Source organism: Pinus tabuliformis, chromosome 2_1, assembly GCF_031772625.1.
Source record: "Pinus tabuliformis cultivar Carrire ecotype Pingquan chromosome 2_1, CPIR1, whole genome shotgun sequence".
Taxonomy (NCBI): domain Eukaryota; kingdom Viridiplantae; phylum Streptophyta; class Pinopsida; order Pinales; family Pinaceae; genus Pinus; species Pinus tabuliformis.
This window is the reverse complement of record NC_142299.1, coordinates 321,689,112-321,708,687: the sequence shown is the minus strand read 5'-3', so window position 1 is coordinate 321,708,687 and position 19,576 is coordinate 321,689,112. Positions and strand designations below refer to the sequence as shown.

General features: G+C 36.5%; 1 protein-coding gene across 1 annotated transcript in view; it reads right to left on the bottom strand.

Annotated features, from left to right (window-relative positions):
- Positions 1-14,976, bottom strand: part of LOC149200143 (uncharacterized) — a 38,625-nt gene extending 23,649 nt beyond the window's left edge. The window contains exons 1-3 of the mRNA XM_089400865.1: positions 13,662-14,976; positions 11,906-13,155; positions 10,076-11,815 (exon numbers count right to left, since the gene is read on the bottom strand). Of these exons, the coding sequence (XP_089256991.1) occupies positions 10,076-11,815; positions 11,906-13,155; positions 13,662-14,976 (4,305 nt within the window). The remainder of the gene's footprint in view (positions 1-10,075; positions 11,816-11,905; positions 13,156-13,661) is intronic.
- Between the last annotated feature and the right edge of the window lie 4,600 nt (positions 14,977-19,576).

Sequence of the window (19,576 nt, the reverse complement as noted above, 5' to 3'; positions counted from 1 at the left end):
GCAATGTTGTCTTGAAATAAAAAACCCCCACCTCTTTGGACAAACGAGAAAAGATAGACCTATTCTGCTCAAAAACATTGAGTGGAAGAGTTAAGTGAAAGAGCTTTGCCTTAATGAACTTTTGAACAACATGATATGTGAGAAACTCTCATAAACTAGCATGGATCCATCTTAACCACGGATCTACCAAATGTTTAGAGGGAGGTGATCTCTTGATATGGAAATCTCGTTTTAGAATGAAAAACTTGAAAAAGGGTTTACATGGCAAGAGATTTAATCCCTTTTAGTGCTTGGTAAATTTGTGATTAAGATGGATCAACCCCCTCTCTCTCAACAAATGCAAGTTGACTCATCATTGTTCTTCAAGGAAAACCACTTCACATGTAATTAGCAGTTGGTGGTCAATTTCCTTAAGTAGGAGACGAGCTCTTAACCAAGAAAAAACAATTATATATATATATATATATATATATATATATATATATATATATATATATATATATATATATATATATATATATATATATATATATATATATATATATATATATATATATATATATTCATTCTTTAAGTTGTATTTTTGAAAATTTTACTATTGTCTATATTTTATATTAACAATTGAATACTTCTTCCTTTTGAGCATTGGAATGTTTTACTATGGTCATCTTTTATACATATAATTCCAAGAGTAAAAGTGAAATATTTTTACCACATAATTATTATGAATTGTAATATTAACAACTAATTCAAAGAATGAAATTAAAAAAACTATTGTCAACTCCACTTTAAGCATAAAATCATATCACCATCATCAAATCGATATTTAATTATGTCTTTCCATTAACAAAAAGTTTGATTCAGCCACTTTCTTGTCGGATCTATCTTCTTCTTTTAGCTTTGATATTGTTATTTACAACTAGCTTGTGACGATATCCATGTAGACAGAAAGGGTGAGCTCTATCCACCCCGTGGATGCTATTGGAACTTGATCCAATCACCACATTTACGACTCTTTCACAGGGGGATAGAAGTGGACAGAGTTTGTGGATAAAAGTGGATAGAGTTTGTTGTGAGAAATTGTTAGGTAATATTTTAATAAAGTAGTTTAAATAGGTTACAAATTAGATGAGAGAAAAAAGATTCAAACATTCCTATGATCAGATTTTATGAAAAAATAAAATAACTTTCCAAACAAATTTGTGACCTTGATTTAGAAAACTCTAGAATTTATTATTTTTTTGAAAATATAAATCTTTTTAAAACAAATTTGTGACCTTGATTTAGAAAACTCTAAAATTTATTATTTTTTTGAAAATATAAATCTTTTTAAATTTGTATTGTTTAATTATATTTTTAATTTCCATTACATTAATTTTAATTTTATTTTTTTAGTTTTTATTGATATATATTCAATATCTCAATTGAATTTAGTCTACTTCAAAATGTTATGATCTTCCTTACCTTGAAATGTTCTAAGTTGACATATTTAAGTTTAGAATAGAATAGAATATTATGTTACACTTTGAAGTAAAGTGAGTATATATCATAGATTGACAAGGTAGGAGCTATTTCTCTCTTGTCTTAGGGTTGAGAGAGACCTTTAAATATTCAAATATTCAATTCATATAAAAGATATTAATATTATAATGTTTATCATTTTTTATTTTTTAAAATTATTTAATATTATTTAATAAATATTTATATTAAATATAAATAATTATTATTATTTAATATAATATATTACAATAATATTTTTTAATAAACTAGTTATATTTAAAATAATTATAATGAAAATTGAATTTAGGTTTTTGTAATTTATATTATGAAAAGTAAGAAACGTTTTGGTAAAAATCATATTATCAGAGTTTACACAATTAGTGTGAACAAAATCTTCAAGTTATATATATATATATATATATATATATATATATATATATATATATATATATATATATATATATATTAGATTTGACAAATAAATAGTATTATTAATAAACAATATTTTAATATAAAGTTTCCTTAATTCAATATAACAATTTATATTGAATTAAGGAAACTTATATTAAAATATTAGTTATTTAGTCAAATCTTACCGTTATATTATAACTAATTACTTTTATAAAAAAGATATTTATTATATTAAAAATATGTTAAATGTAATTAAATATAGAATATGATTTGTCTATATAAATATAAATATAAATCAATTTATAAACATTAGATCAAAAATCATTTTAATTCGTTAAGTGCCAATAATAATATGTATCTAATGAGCTATTCATATTTAAAAAAAAAAAAAAATCTAAATTATAATTTATTTTAAATTATTATTATTTTATGGGAAAAAGTTTTTCAAGGTAAATCACATGAAAATACATTTGTGGAAGCATTTCGAACAAGTTGAAGAGTCAGATCATGGGTACATATTAAATAGGGAGAGCAGATCTTCCAACAGCTACGTTTGACTAAAGAAACAGCTATATTAGGTCAGATTGGACAAATGGCTATAATTGACCAAGAAACGGCTAGATTTGACTATTCAAATTGTTTAACTATATTAATATGTTAAAATTAATATTATTATAATATTTATCATGTGTTATTTTAAGTAAAAAGTTAATCAGACTACATTTAGGGAATATTTACCAAATAATAACTATTAGTAATAGAAGGGAATTAATATAGAATAAATAATATTATATTATTATTATAATAACGTTACAATATTAATCTTCTTATTAATGGCTTGTATAACTAATTAAATTTTTTTAATAGTAAAGTTTATCAAATGGGGATAAGTGTTAATAGATCTAGGGATATTAATAATAATTAGAATAATATTAATTCTTGTTATATTATTTGTACTAGATTATTCAGATTAGACATGAAAAGGGGAAATATTTTATAATAATATCAATCATGTATAATTAGTAACAGTATGGATTTAATATTAAAAATAATATTAGTTATTATTGTACTTTTGTTATGATAAAAGTATTATTCTTATTATTGATGGTTAGGGTAACTAATTAATATCAATTTATTAGTAAAGTTATCCAATGGGAACATATATTAATAGATCTAGGGATGTTAGTACATGTAAGGATTGATTATATTAATATAATAGTGTTATAATAATAGTATTATTATTAAAGGTTTGTGTAATTAATTAATATAAATATATTAGAAAGACTAACATCTTGTTATTTAAGATAGTCATGAAAAGGACTATTACTTAAATAAAATAAACCAAGGGAGATTTCCCAAGAGGATTAAAGAATTACGGCTAAATAAAGCAGGATAAGGGATAACAAGGGGAAACATAGAAATCTAGAATAAGTCAACAATAGAGGGAGGGGAAGAAGGGGAAGACACGACTAGGAAGAGAGGGCAGGGATCCAACAACTACTGATCTTCCAGTCGTCATCTCTATTGAGATTGCTTGGCCTTCTTTCAATCTCAATTTCTTCCCTAAATTTTTGGTGATGGAACCGTGCAACCTTAGCAATAACCTTGGCCTCCTCAATACAAACATGATGCTTGGTCTTCTCCGCATCCTCCGCTAGTGCGGAAGACTTGGTTCTCCTATGTTTTAGGTTAGCTATGTGCTCATTAATCCTTTGATTAATAGAGCGTCCTATCTCACCAATATAGGGGATCCTACAAAAACAAGGAATAATATAGACACCCTTCATGTCCTTAGGGTCGATAGGATCCTTCACCGATCAGAGGGATTTACGAATGGTGTTGAGGGGTCTAAAGGTTGAGGGAAAATTATGCTTCTTAAGAATCCGAGCAATCTTATCAGTGGTTCCTTGGACAAAAGGTAGATGGACACCTGGGACTCGTTCTTTAGGTTCTTTTTTAATTACCGAATTTTTGGAGGCTTTAAGGAAAGCCTTCTGACCAAGGTGTCTACTATAACCGTTCTCAACAAAGACATTAAGGAGATGGGATTTCTCTTTATCGAAGCTCTTATCATCAGAATTCCTTAGGGCACGAGTAGCGAGGGTGTTAAGAACGTCCAACTTTTAAGCCGGGAAATGATGGGAACTGGCATGAAGATATTGCTCCGTATGTGTTTTCTTTTGAAACACTTGGTGGGAGAGGGAACCGTCAATATTCTTTGAAATAAGAATCTCAAGGAAAGGGAGGCAAACATCGACTTCCGGCTCCATGGTGAACTTAATGGCAGAGGATTGACAGTTGAGATGATTGAAGAAGAGATCTAAATCCTCTTGGCGATGGGACCAGATGACATTAGTGTCATATACATATATTTTCCACAACTTGGGTAGGAAACGGGCCGAGGCTAAAGCCTTGGATTCAAAATCTTCCATAAAAAGATGAGAAACAATAGGGGATAGGGGTGAGCCCATGGCAACGCCACGGGTCTATTCAAAGAACTCGCCCTCAAAATAGAAAAAAGTGGAAGTGAGACAGATCTCAACTAATCGAGCGGTATCGGGATTCGTTAGGCGATAGATCACTTCCAAGGCCTCCTTTATAGGGATACAAGTGTAAAGGGAGACTACATCAAAACTAACAAGAATGTCCCCAGAGTCAAGCTTTATGTCCTTTAGCTCTTCAACAAAGGATGCAAAGTCTTTGACGAAGGACTCTGTATGGCCAACTAAGGGTTTAAGCTTTAAGGCAAGGAATTTAGCTAGAAGGTAGGTAGGACCACCAATGGTGTTGACAATGGGCCTTAGGGGAGCCCCCTCCTTGTGAATCTTTGGAAGCCCATAGATCCTTGGAGTAATGGGACTGCTCTCAATGAGTTTATGGCACAGGGAACTCACTGAGTTACTGGATTTGATGGCAAGAGCCACAGTCCTAGAAATCTTCTTTAGAGGGTTCTTGGGAAGCTTTTTATAGCTACCACTATTATAAAGATGATCTAACATCTTCTTGCGGTAATCATCTTTATCAAGGATGACAACAACCCCTCCTTTGTCGGCCTTCAGAACAACGATATCTTTGTTTTGGTTTAAGGATTAGAGGGCAACGAATTCTTCATTGCTGAGGTTTCTCTAAGGGGGCTTAGCCTTTCTAAGGATGCCCGACATAATCCGGTCTAATAGTATCCTTAATATTATCAGGTAAACCTCTAATCCTGAATTCCACGTTGCAACTGGGATCTTCTTAGGGGCTAGGGAAAAATTTAAACCTTTACCCAAAAGCTTAAAAACAAAAGGGGGAAAGGAGAAACTAGATAAATTGACAACTTTATTATTATGAGAGGGAGGGGGAAGATTAATATTATTATTATTATAATTCATAACATTATTGCTTTTGTCAAATTTACTTATATATTTTAAATTATTACAATTGTTAATAATAGATAACTCACTATTATTATTAATTTTATTGTTATAATTAAGGGATAAATAATAATAACAACTACTATTATTATTATTATTATTATTATTATTATTATTATTATTATTATTATTATTATTATTATTATTATTATTACAACATAAGAAACTATGATTATTATGATGACTGCAGAGGTAAAGAATTTTTCCCTCACCGCCACGACAGATCGGGCTTGCTGCACCTGTGACATGAACAACGGATCGATTCAGCTTTGGCTAGTTGACTCGCTGATCAGGTGAACGCGGGAGATGATAGGCTGCTAGATGTGCTTAGATCTGGTGTCTTACAGTGAAAAACGGCGTTGGGGTTGCTGCACTCGCACTTGACATAGATAGAATTGTTGGCATACCTCTGCGAGATGAAGAAAAGCGTAAATCACCCCTTGGAGCAGGCTAATTGGAATGGAGCAGAACAACATGTGAAGGATCTGAGGAGTGCAGTGCGATACAAACCTCTCAACTGTCCAACGAGGTGAGACCAGATTGATCAGGGTTCATAGCCAAGCAAGAACGCGCTTCTTGAACGAAAGAACCAGAAATCGATGAAGTCTGGAGTGGAATGAGGTGGCCAGAGGAGCTGGCTTCTGCTTGCGATTTCACAGAGTTCTCTTGAATCACTAGCGGGGGAGGAGGAGTTAGAAAAACTGGAAGAGACTGAAGATAACCAAGACTGGAGGGCTGATTTTTTATCAGCTGAAAGTTGGCTATGGGAAATACCTTCCACGGATTTGAAAGAGTTAATGAACCCCGCAGATTTCTGAGCCAATTTCTGAAATTTCGAAGCTTGTTTTTGTCTCCTGATATCTTCCAAATGCATGGATTTCAATGCAGAACATGCATCTATTCTGGCCCAAAGGGAGGCAGAAATCAAGTTCAAAAGTTCCAAGTGCAACCTCAGAAGACTATGAGAGAGCAGACTCAGGTCTCGTCTGACCTTACTGATTTCAGATCTTAATAATGCTAAACTGGCCTTAAGGAAAACCCAATGGTTATGTGGAGCGTGGAGGCGATGATTAATATGGGCAAAGACCAGGATAATGGAAAAGTCTCTGCATCTTTTAAAAAACGCTAGATCTTATTATTATTATTAAAAATTTAAGGTATGAATTAAAACTATATACATTTAAAAACACATGTAACAATATTCTTAACTATGGAGATTATTAACTTATAAATAATATTTCCTACCATACCATGGGCCGATACCATGATTTACTAATACCACATGCCAAACAAATATAACATGTTTATATGACATTAGTTTTAATTAATCAATTTAATTAAAATGGTAAAAATGACTTAATTAATTTGAAGATAAATCTCAATATTTGAGCTATGACTTTTGTGATTATCATAAAAAAATATTTTACTAGGTTAAATACCTACCATCTACTTAATAATTATTAATAATTAAATTAAATTGTTAAAAACCCCATTCCAAAATAAACACACCTATTCATATAATTATATTCCTACATTTATGACAATATTAATTTAAAAATTCAATTTATTTTAATTTTAAATTTATTATTTCTATATTGAAAATTTAAATTCAAACTACATTTATAATAAATATTAATTTAAAATTATAATTCATTTGAATTTTAAATTTATTATTTCTAAATATATTTTTTGAAATAATTGTGATAAATTCAAAATTATAATAATTATAATAAATTTAAAATTTTATACTAAAATTAAAATAAATTTCTAATATATATTAAATAAAAATAAATAAAATTATGTATCATTTTTTAAAGGGTGATTCATAGATACTCAGTGGCTGGAAAATGCAAGTACCTGAACGAAGGGATATCCGATATACTCACTGGCTAAACTAGCAAGGCCTCCGAATAAGTGAGGTACTCAGCAACAAGAACTCGACCAACTCAACTCAACTATCCCTTGAGGCTATAAAATTATATGTCATCTTAACACTATAAGTCATTATTTTATTTAATGGCTAAATAAAAGCTTTGACTAATATTAAAAAGAAAATGAACCTATGAAGATAAAACTAAGTTTCATAAGCTACATAGTGAGATCTAGCATTGGTTAATTCTCAAAAGGCTTTGGGATGAAAGAGTTTCTCAACTGTGAAATATGGTTGAAGATGAAAAGCACTTTGTCTTAAATTGTCTATCTTATACTCAATTTAGATTCTATTTTCAAAATATTGGTCATACTACCAACCTTTTTGATTTTTCACATTAACAAATCTATACTGATCTAGGAAGACATTTCTCACAATTTTTTTGAAAAATAAAATTAATTCTTATTAATTTCTGATCTTTCTAATGTTCAATAAACCATATATATCTTAAAAAACATTAATCATTGTCATATAAATCATTATTTTAGATAAATAAATAAAATTAATTATAATTTATATAAACTACACCTTATAAAATTATTGATTTATTTAAAAGAATTATTTTATATTTAAAAAACCTTAGAAAATGTAAAATTACTATAATTCTCAGGAGTTAAAGAATAAAGAAAATTTATATTATAATAAATATTTTAAAATAAGAAGTAATAATGTGGTCAATTTTTTTGAAAATAAATTATGAATGATGAACTGTGAAAACCTATAATTTAGAAGTAAGGTATCATCATTGTATATATATAAACTAGAAAGAGTATATGTATTATATAATTTTGCGCATGGTTTGCACCAAATAACATTAAGCATTACATAGTTAATTAATTAAAATTTTCGAGTTGTTTTCTCCTTTCCCATAAGAATATAAGATGTTCCTAAAGAAAATATATATTGAGAAACAAAAAGAGGGGTTGCGATTAAAGAATTACAACAAGCCTGATTTGGCCATTAATCTTTAATTCACCTATCTTCAATTTACACCCCTTTTTAGCATAATTGTTTGCTTCTCAATTGAAGTCTCTTAGAATATGGAAATATGCTTTAAATTTGGATTTGGATAGGATATCTTCTGGTACTCCTTGGGAGAGAGCCTTTCACTGGATGAGACAATTTCCCATAACCAAAAGTGTGTCCACTCTATGTTTTGTGGCTAACAAAAGTTTCTAGTAGAGACCATATATATGTGCTTTATTATTTGCCATATGACCTATACCCCATGAGTATGTGAACACTTTGCCCATAAAGTACCCCTCTCCTGCCACCCCCAACCACAAAAATTAATCTTTATTTTTTTTAAACTAACCTTATGGTATAAGAAGTCACTACATAGTAGTATCTAAGGCATCAAAAACATTTGGGGGATAGTATAATATCTACCTTATATCACATTAACACTTAACATGTTGAATTCTAAATGTCTCTCCTCTGAGTTTCAAATTTGGATAGCCATATAAAATGAAATCCTTTGAAATCATTGACCAAAATTTTAAATAAAATTCAAAATATTATATTTCTCAAGTCATTCATAATGACTACGTAGAAATGTTCATTTATACTAATTTGATTTCTAAAATTAAATTGTTTTTTCCCCTGGGAAAATCAGTAACTTTCATTAATATTTGAAAATTACATAAGCAGATGCCGTGGCATTACTGTCATTGTTCATACAAAATTCACCTTTTCAGGTGTTTTTGAGTGGCATAAACAAAATAGTTTCTAGTTACATTCCATTGTTCTGGCTTTACAGCCTATTTGCTAGTACAAAATGATTCTATTTATAAATATATCAGCAGTTTTTCATATTAGTCTCCATTCTCTGTCAGCTGTTGGGACTGTTGTCCCTCTGATGCCTCTGATCTATATATGGTCGGTGGTAAAACTGATGTTCATCTGACCCGTTCTGCTCCACTATTTGTCCATTGCCTCGGGGAAGTGACGAGGCCTCTTTGGATAGTTTGTCAGCCTCGCTATTGTGTTCTCTGTAAATATGCACACAAGTGAAATGATCAAATGCTGCTTTGAGAGTGAGAGTATTGTGTAATAAATTACTGAGAGTGTGTACATGGCAATTAGTCACATTATTGATCCAATTTACAACCACCATTGAGTCCCCAAATATATTGATCTGTGAGATCTGATGAGATAAAGCAAAGTGAAGAAGATTATGTAATGCAGAGAGCTCAGCAAAATTGTTAGATCCAATTCCGAAACCCAATTTAGCAAGATATCTATGTTGATCGTTAATGTGAAGGACAAAACCTCCACCACACCCGGTTTGATTCGATGCTCCATCGAAAAATGCCCAAGGGATGGATCTGTCAATCTCAGGCATGGGCTGAATGGCTCTGGGTCTGGAAGGAGTCGGGTCTGGTAACTCCTGATAAGCTGCTATAATAGCGATTTCTATCCGGCATCCCGAAATTGGTTTATCCTAAAAAATGGCCCTATTCCGAGCTAGCCATATATACCAAGTGGCCACAGGAGGGAGATTGATTAGTTTGGATTCCGGGTGCGTATGAGACCAGCTACTCCATGCGTCCTGTAAGTCAGAACCGCTCCATTGTCCCGAAATTCCCAGTTGCTGACAAATATTCCTCCATATGTTTTGGATGGTCGGACAGAGAAGGAATATGTGATCTGAGAATTCAGACGCAGATTTACAAAAGGTGCACCAAGAGGGGCCGTGTATGGCTCTGCGTGTCAGCTGTTCTCCCGTGGGAACGATACCATGGACCGCACACCAGAAAAATAGTTTGGATCGGGGAGAGGCTTTTATCTTCCATATGGTATGCCACCATGGGTGGACCTGTTCCGGAGATCTGTGTGTAATAAGAGCCCTGTAACCGTGCTTTGGGACATATATACCATGGTCAGCTGGGCACCAAATAAGTTCATCGGGCCCTTGCTTGATGCGCATGTGGGATTCAGATAATGCCATGATATATTGATCCCATTCCTGGTGCCAATGTATAGGGAGATTCAAAGATTGGGCAGATTTCCACGCTTGAGAGAAGATATCTGTGTGAAGCGGATCGGCAATCTGTGCAAAATTCCGAATCCCCCGGTCTTGTAGATAATTGATAATCTCCTGATTTAATATATGTCTGCCCCCACTATTACTCCAAGGGTCCATGCCAATCTTGCCTGTCATACCATCATTGATTCGCCAAGCCAAGTTGTCCCGAATGAGGGGAAGGGAATCAATCAAGGCCTTCCAAACAGAGGAGCCTCCTTTCAAAGACCAGGATGGAAGTCGGGCCCAATCCATAATATTTCGCGGCCAAATGTATTTGTGATAAGTAACATGTGTCCACAGAATTTGCCTAGTGAGCACGGTCCATCCCATCTTGGCGGCTAATGCTTTGGCAAAATCTGGGAGGTCTTTTACACCCCATCCTCCCCATTTCTTAGGTAGTGAGATTTTCTTCCAGCTAATCCAAGCAAATATTCGTTTCTCCTGACTCCCATTCCATAGGTAGCGGTTGCAAAGCTGCTGCATCCTCCCCAGGATGTTCCTTGGTATCCAAGCTAGTGCCATCCAGAAGACCGGAGTAGCTTCTAGCACGGATTTGATGAGCACCAGTCTGCCAGCCCTAGATAGGTATCTGTGGCTCCAACCCAAAAGCCTCTTTTCCAGTTTGGCAACCAACCAGACCCAATCAGCAATCCTTTGGCAGGTAGGCTTCAGATTGAATCCCAGGTATTTAAGGCCTCTATCCAGTGAGTGCACCGAATAAGGAAAAGCCTGTAGGGCAGTCCGGGTCTCCTGTACAGTAGTGCGAGCACAGGTGATGGTGGATTTCGTCTGGTTTGGCAGCATACCTGTAGCTGCAGAAAATCTTTGCAGGATTTTCAAGAAATTCCGGGAGTCTCTGACACTGCCATCAAGTAGAATAAGTACATCATCTACAAATAGTAGATGTGTAAGGTAGCACAAATCAGATATGCCAAGCCCACCAATATCACCATCCCTCTTTGCAGCTTCCATGAGTCGACTGAGACCTTCCATGACCAAGAGAAATAGGAGAGGTGATAGAGGGCATCCCTGTCGCAGACCTCTTTCTGAGTGAAAAAATGTAGATGCCGAGCCATTGATGAGGACACTGAACGAGGGGGAGGTGATACAAGCCATTATCCAGGTGATATAGGAGTGTGGGAACCCCAGATGAATTAGAATCATCTTAAGATAAAGCCAGCTGACACGATCGAAGGCTTTGGAGAGATCTATTTTGAGGAGGATGGCTTTCAGATTTTTGGACCAGATGGAGTGTAGGGCCTCTTGAGCAAGCCCTATGGCCTCATGAATCTGTCTAGAGTCTAGGAAAGCAAATTGCTGTGGAGCAATGGACCTGGAGAGGATAGGTCTGAGTCGATTTGCAATGGTCTTGGAGATGATCTTGTACAAGCAGTTGCACAGAGATATGGGACGATATTCATCAAAGGATTCCGGAGTATCAGATTTGGGGATGAGGGCAATGAAAGTGGAGTTGATAGCATGATAAATAGATCCAGTAGTGCGGCTCTCCTCCACCACCCTCAGCAGATCCTGCCCCAGGACCTCATAAAAGGCAAGATAGAATTCAATGGTCCATCCATCTGGGCCGGGGCTTTTGTCTTTCTTGAACCACTTCAATACCCCTTCAAGTTCTTCAGCTGTAACAGGGCCGGTGAGATCCGCCACATCATCATCCTCCACGAATCTTGGGAAGTGATTTGCCACATTGATGATGTCCAGAAGGCTGACTTCCCGGGGACTCTTGTACAAATTCCTGATGTGGGTGGTACCCAGGTGTGCAAGTTTTTGAAAATTGTCTGCAAACTCACCATCCGGAGAGGGGAGCTTCCAGATTGTATTAGATACCTTCCTGCTCTTAGCATAGCTATGGAAAAACTTTGTGTTGTCGTCCCCAGCTTGTATCCATAATGCTCTGCTTCTTAATCGGATAGATTCCTCCCTCTCTTTGAGGATCCTGGCTTTTTGACTTTCCAATTCAATTAGCCTGCTCTTGTCAGCCACGGAGATGAATCCCAAGCCCCGATCGTCTGTAAGGGTGCAAATATCAGCCTCAATTTGAGTGAGCTGTGCTGTTTCCCTCTCCAATTTTGCCTTGGCCCACTGAATGGAAATATGCTTTAGTTCTGCAAGGTTCCTACAGAAACTCTTAGCATATGATTCAATGTCATTGATAGGATGAGCTGTCCAGTAATCCTGAACCAACTTGATGTATGAGGGATCCTTCAGCCAGGTGTGGTTGAATTTGAAGGGAGCTTTGGGTTTCTTGGTAGGTCCCTGAATCTCAAGATAAATAGGGTTATGGTCCGATTGCCCCCCCGAGCCAACCCATTGACGATACAGATGCACACGCTGGAGGAGAGGCCCTTTAAGTAGGAATCTGTCAAGTCTGCGAGCCAGGGCAGCTTCCCCAACCCTTCTATTCCTCCAGGTAGGAAGGGGACGCTGCATAGGGATATCTATAAAGTTAGATTGCTCTAGCAGGTTGAGCATGAAGTCGGTAATGGGGTCAATTTGAGCATCCGAGCCCCAGGATTCCCTGAAACCCAGCGAGAAGTTTAGGTCACCTCCGATAATGACATGATCTTCATTCAGTAGAGGGAGATGAAGGATGTTCTGCCAGAAAGCTTCTCGCTGGGAGCAAGGAGCATAAATATTGACAATTCTAAGATCCATGCCGAGGTCGGCAGAGAAAATATCCAATCCAATAAATCCAGCCCCCCCCCCCCAACTGGCATTCAGTTTAATGGTACGGGGGTTTATCCCAATGGCTAGCCCCCCGGATCGACCAACAGCATCATTTGCAGAGATAATCCAACCAGGTACCAAGGAGAGCAGGACATGTGAACACTGATCAGCTGTGCAGAGAGTTTCTTGTAACATGATAATATCACAGGGCTCAGATTCAATGAGCCGCTTCAAGGCTAGTTTCTTGGAGGAACTAGCCAGCCCTCTACAATTAAATGAAAGACTCTTCATGGGGGAACACCTCTCGGGGTGTGCCCTGCTCTAAGGACCCCGTCAATGGTCGATTGCCTTCCAGAGACCACCTCTGCCCCAGCAATCTTAATGGCTTTAGAGAGGTGTGATTTTCTCCCTCTGGTACTCGATACCCCCCCTTCAGAAACAACAATTCCCAGCCTGGAATGCTTAATAGGGGTTTCCTTGGTAGGGTTTCGAGATCTAAGAAAATATGGGTGAGGAGGGGAGGACGGTTGCGGGATGGAGCAATCCTTATGGGGGGAAGAGGATATGATAGGATCCGCGCAAGTGGAGGGAGCAGAGCTGAGAGGGAAATGAACCATAGAAGAAGGAGATGCAGAATCAATGACATCAACCGATGAATGAACATGAGAGAATGGGGGATCAGAGAACATACCCGCTTCAGCCGCCGAGCGTGCCCTAGTGATAGGAGGCGAGGGACGCCGGAGTCCAGACACGTCCATGGATGCTGGAGCCGAAGGGGATGGGCCAGCAGAAGGTGGCCGAGAAGTATTTGGAGATGCCATCCTGGAGGAGGTCGGGGTGTGCTTCGGAGTGTCTTCCGCTTTCTTGTTGAGAGGGCAATCTTTAGCGAGATGTCCAACTTTATGACATCGTCTGCAGCGGAAGGGGACTCCTTCGTAGTCCAAGAGCTGAACCCTGATGCATCTGCCCCATTGAAGTGTGACTTGCTCCTCAAGCCCTTCCCGGGTGTCCAGATGTACCAAAATCCGAGCAAGTGTTCGGCTCCCTGATTCCACAAATGTGCGATCGAAGTCCAAGTAGGTCCCGAGGGCATTGCCGACCTGAATAAACACTTCTTCGGCCCAGAATGGTAATGGAAGACCCGGGAGGCGAACCCAGATCGGCCCTGCACCAAGTTGTTCCCGCTCTGGTTCAAAAAGGGGGCTCCAGCGCTTAAGGAGTACCGGGGCCATTTCAATATGCCAGTAACGCCCCAGTACCAGATCGGTCTGACTTTCCTTGGAGAATTTGAGTGAGAACCAGCCTCTGGGAAGAACGTGAACCTCAGGTAGATCAAATAATACTCCGCCCCAAATCTCCTTGACCCATAGAATAAGTCTCTGTCTCGAGTATGTTCGGCCCCTGACGTGCCCTACCAGAACTGTGTTAGCGATGTCCATATATTCCCCGAGCGGCTTCGATTCGTCGAATTTAATGGATATATCCCTCGATGTAGCTCTCACACAGTGAACCTTCTTTTTGCCGGATCGAGGGGCCGATGGGTGATCAACCAGAGGATTGGTGATACCTTCCCTGGGTGGGGGCGGAGCAGGCCGGGTAGTGACCGCAGGGGTTTCAAAACAACCAGAAGGGCGTAATCCAGATGCAGATGGGTGAGATGCAGGGTTTACGATCGGCGGAGGGATAGGTACCGATAGAAGAGGCGGAGCCTGTGGGTCGAAAGAGGGCGATGGAGGGGTATGAGAGGCCAGAAACTGTAAAGAACCTGGCGAGAGAGGAGGTACCTCGAAGGGCAGCGACTCAGATGTAAAAGCTCCAGCAGTTGAAGGGTTGTTGCGATAAACAATGGGCGCATCGGAGGTATGGTAAGGTGGGAGCCCAGGAACCGATGACGATGAGGAGGGCATGAACTGCGAACGGGGTCCGAAACAGGGCCGCCCAAATATAACCTTATCCGGCGATGGATCCGCCGAATAGTCCACCGATTCCAGCTCCGAGACATCCATGTCTGACACGATGACCGCACCGAAAAAGACTGTAGGGATAACAACGGGAATGCTGCAGCTGTAGGTTCCAGGATCGTGACCGCAGCGGTAGGGAGCTAGGCTAAGAGGTTATCGTGCCCTAGTTCGATGGTCTGCAGTAGATGCGCGAAAGGTAACCCTAGCCCAAACCTTTGCGCGTGCGATCCATCCGTGCAGCCTCTAAAATTAAATTGTTATATATATATATATATATATATATATAAATGAAAATTATATTCTAGTGAACCTTATATTTCATTATCATAAATGATGCACAGATTGTGAAAGTGGTTTAAATATTAATAGTTTTTAAAATTTATTAAATTTAAAAAGTAATATAAATATATCTATTTATATTTAGGTTTTTTATTTCAAGTATGAAATAAAAGTGAAATCAAATAATTTTTTTTATTAAATCTAAAAACATAATATAAATATATCTATTTATATTTAGGGTTTCTTTGACTTATGAAATAATTTAGGTTTTTTTGACCTATCAAATAGGTAAAAGTGAAATCAAATAATTTTTTTTATTAAATTTAAAAACATAATATGATGATGGTGGTGGACATCCACTATTGGACTTAAAAAAAATTAATTATTTAATTTGATTTAAGATTTTATTCTTATGCTCAAAAAGCTTGGAGAGAAGCCTCCTGGGCTCACTATAATTTTGACATCTTAAAAGGTCAGTATTGCAACAAAGATTATGGAATGTAGGTGGTTGTACGCCACGGACTCTAAGAGGAAGTGATTTTCATCCTCGATGTTCATATTCTCACACAGATGGCAGATTCTTTCCATCCATGGTGTTTTAGGAACTGCCCAACGACCCGTTTCACTATGGAGCTCATGAGTGTTAGTTCATGAGTGTTCGTTCTAATCTTGGCTATATTAATTTTCTTTTACGTGTTAAATCTTTCTCATACCACATTTTTTTTATGTTATTAATGTTTTGCAATGCAACATTCTTATTAAATTTAAAAAGTAATATAAAGATATCTATTTATATTTAAGTGTTTTTTTTCCAAATATGAAATAAAAGCGACATAAAATAATTTTTTTATTAAATTTAAAAACATAATATAAATATATCTATTTATATTTAGGGTTTCTTTGACTTATGAAATAATTTAGGGTTTTTTTACCTATAAAATAATAAAAGTGAAATCAAATGATTTTTTTTTATTAAATCTAAAAGGTGGTTGTGGTGGTGGAGGACCTAACTTTGGACTCCCCGATCTATAAATATGTTTCACTGCTTCATTTGTTGTGCGTTATTCTGCAATATTCACCCTCACCATCGCAGCGGCGAAGTCAGATAAAAGAACGCTAACATTACTGTGGCGAGCGGCTACATATAACAGGCAGGTCAGCTTCTGGTCCATCAATCCTCAAACCAGCCGCTGATCCATTCACCGCTTCATTCACATCCATTCACCGCCCTCACCATCGCAGCGGCGAGTCGGAGAAAAGAACGCTAAGATTCTGTTGCAAAGCGATTGTTTGCATTTTCTGTCCATCTATCGTCGGTGTTTTCTACTCTCAAACCAGCCGCTCCTTCGTCGTTGTTTGTTCTTGTTTTCTACCTTCAAAACAGCCGCTCCTTCGTCGTTGTTCACTCATAGCACCTTAGAAGTTAGATCCTCATCGTCTGGATTTAAGGTGCTATGAGTGTTTATGGGCATTTATGATATTTGTATATTCCGCGTTCCTTTTGTTCACAACGGTGGTTTTATCTTTCGAAAGTGTTTTTTCATAAATATACTGGATTTCTAAGGATAGGTTTGTTAATTGAGTGTAAGTGTTAGCTTTCGCTGTCTCGATTTGAAACAAAAGCGAGGATATCCTGGACATCAATGTTTTTTTGTACAGACTTCTATTAGAGATCGCTAATGGTAATACATACTGTTTGGTTGGTGTTGTATGAATTTATGAGTTACAGATCTCCTCTTAACAATGCACATGATATGCTACTCCACATCTTTACATTGCCAAAATTCTATGCAACATAGTTTGTTTTTTAAAGTTAGCATCAAAGGAATATAAGTGTTTAAGTTATACGTGGGTGAGCTTTTCTCTTTTCTCGTTACCGAACTCCATGCAAGATCTACTTCATACACATTGACTACCTTTAGCTACTAGCCCTCACTAAGGGTTATATATTATTTTGTCAAAATCACCCAAAACTGGTGAAGTACATTGTTGTTCTAGAAAACTATGGTGTTATTATGGGAAAACAAGCCCACTTGGTTAAAAGCTCTCCAACTTGCCCTAGCCCAGTGGACATATTGGTGGCTAAACTCTTTTTTATTGATGGTAAACTCATTTTTACTTAAGTGTAGCTTGTAAAGACAACTCTTTTGGTCATGCCCTATTCATTGTACCAAAGTTGGGTTGGCACATGAGACCCCCTTGCATGGACACACCCACCCTACACTCTTGGGTATTGAAACCCTTGAAGAGACACCTGACTTATGCTATTAGGTTTTGATAGCATTTTAGGGACCAATGTTATCCTAATTGGATCTATTTTGTCAAAATTGGTAGGTTGGACCAGTTCTAGGGTTATATTGATCTGGTTGAGGTTCAAAATGGTGATGGCTGGTTTTGTAGCAAACCAACTGATTTCATATTGAGTTGGCCATAAATGCCAAAACTAGCTGGTTTTGTACAACCAATGATGGGAACCACTTCAACTCAGTTTTTTGTAAAATCAATTAAATAAAAAGGTGAAACATTAAACCTAAAACTATACCTCCTTCAATGCTATCTTAAAGAGCTCCCCACTTTCCATTTCACTCACACAATTCATCAATTCATTTGAGCAATTTGGAATCTTTGAGTTGACTTTCTGGGTTGATTTGGAGAGATGATTGAAGGGTTGATTTGAAGAATTTCTTGGGCTGATTTGAGGAGCTTGATTGAAGGATTGATTTGGAAAGCTGGATGGGTGCCTTTAAGGCTAGGGTAATCAAGTTAGAATCCTATTTTTGAATTTAGTCATTTTGAGGTATCTCTGGTATGATTAGATTATATAGTCTAGTTTCTATACTACAATTCTTAATTAGTACTATGCTTATTTTTGGACTTTAGAGGCATTTAGAACTTTTTTGTTGATGTATTTTGTTCATATATGAATTGCACTTAATGATGTTTTGGTTTTGGTTGTGTGCATAGATACAGGAGAAACTTTGCATATATACAAGTATATGCAAAGTATAATGGTCCATCAATCGTCTACACTTCATATATCTTGTTTACTCCGTCACTTACTATCATATTCAGGTATTGTGCTTAGATCCTCGTCGTCTGGATCTGAGTATTGACATATGATGGACGCAGCAGCGAAGTTAGTCTAAAGCTCGTGTTTGTATTTTCTGTTGTTGCGATCCATCAATCGTCCATCAAACCAGCCGCTCCTTCGTCGTTGTTTTCTACCCTCAAACCAGCCGCTCCTTCATATATCTTGTTTTCTATCCCCAAACCAGCCGCTCCTTCGTCGTTGTTTACTCCGTAACCGATTTTAAACTCCCAGATTTTAAACTCCCAGATCCTCATCATCTGGATCTAAGGTGCTATGAGTGTTTATTAGAGTATTGACATATGATGGACGCAGGAGCATTTTCTGTGGATTTACAAAATGGTTTAAACTATTTTGTAGTTTATGGGCATTTATGATATTTGTATATTTCCTGTTCCTTTTGTTCATAACGGTGGTTTTATCTTTTGAAAGTGTTTTTCATAAAAATAATGGATTTCTAAGGATAGGTTTGTTAATTGAGCATAAGTGTTTGCGTTCACTTTCTCGATTTGAAACAAAAGCGAGAATATCCTGAGCGCATCAATATTTTCCGTACATATTTCCATTGGAGATCGCTAATGGTAATGCTGACTGTTTGGTTGGTGTTGTATGAATTTATTGTAGTATATCATTGTGTTTCTGTTTGGAGGTGCATGGGATTTACAGATCCCCTCTTAACAATGCACATGACATGCTACTCCACATCTTTACATTGCCAAAATTTTATGTTAAATAGTTTGTTTTTTTTGTTGCATCAAAGTAACATAAGTTTCTAAGTTATATTAGGGTGAGCTTTTCTCACTCCATCTAAGATCTACTTCATACATATCCACTACTTGTTACTTCATACATATCCACTACTTGTTATATTAGGGTGAGCTTTTCTCACTCCATCTAAGATCTACTTCATACATATCCACTACTTTTAGCTGTGAGCTTTTTTCTCACTCCATGCAAGATTTATTTCAGACATATTCACTACTTTTACCTAAATTTATTTCAGACATATTCACTACTTTTAACTAAGAGTCATCAATAAGGGTTATATATTTTGTCAAAATCACTCTGTGATATTCACTACTTTTAGCTAGGAGTCATCATTAAGGGTTATCTATTTTGTCAAAATCATTATGGATCAAAATCACCAAAAACTTGAAACTAGTTTCTAATACTTTGTTGGTTTAGAAAACCATGGTGTTATCATGGGAAAACAAGCCCACTCGGTTTGAACCTTGGTAATTATTATTAAAATCTCTCCAACTTCCCTAGCCCAATGAA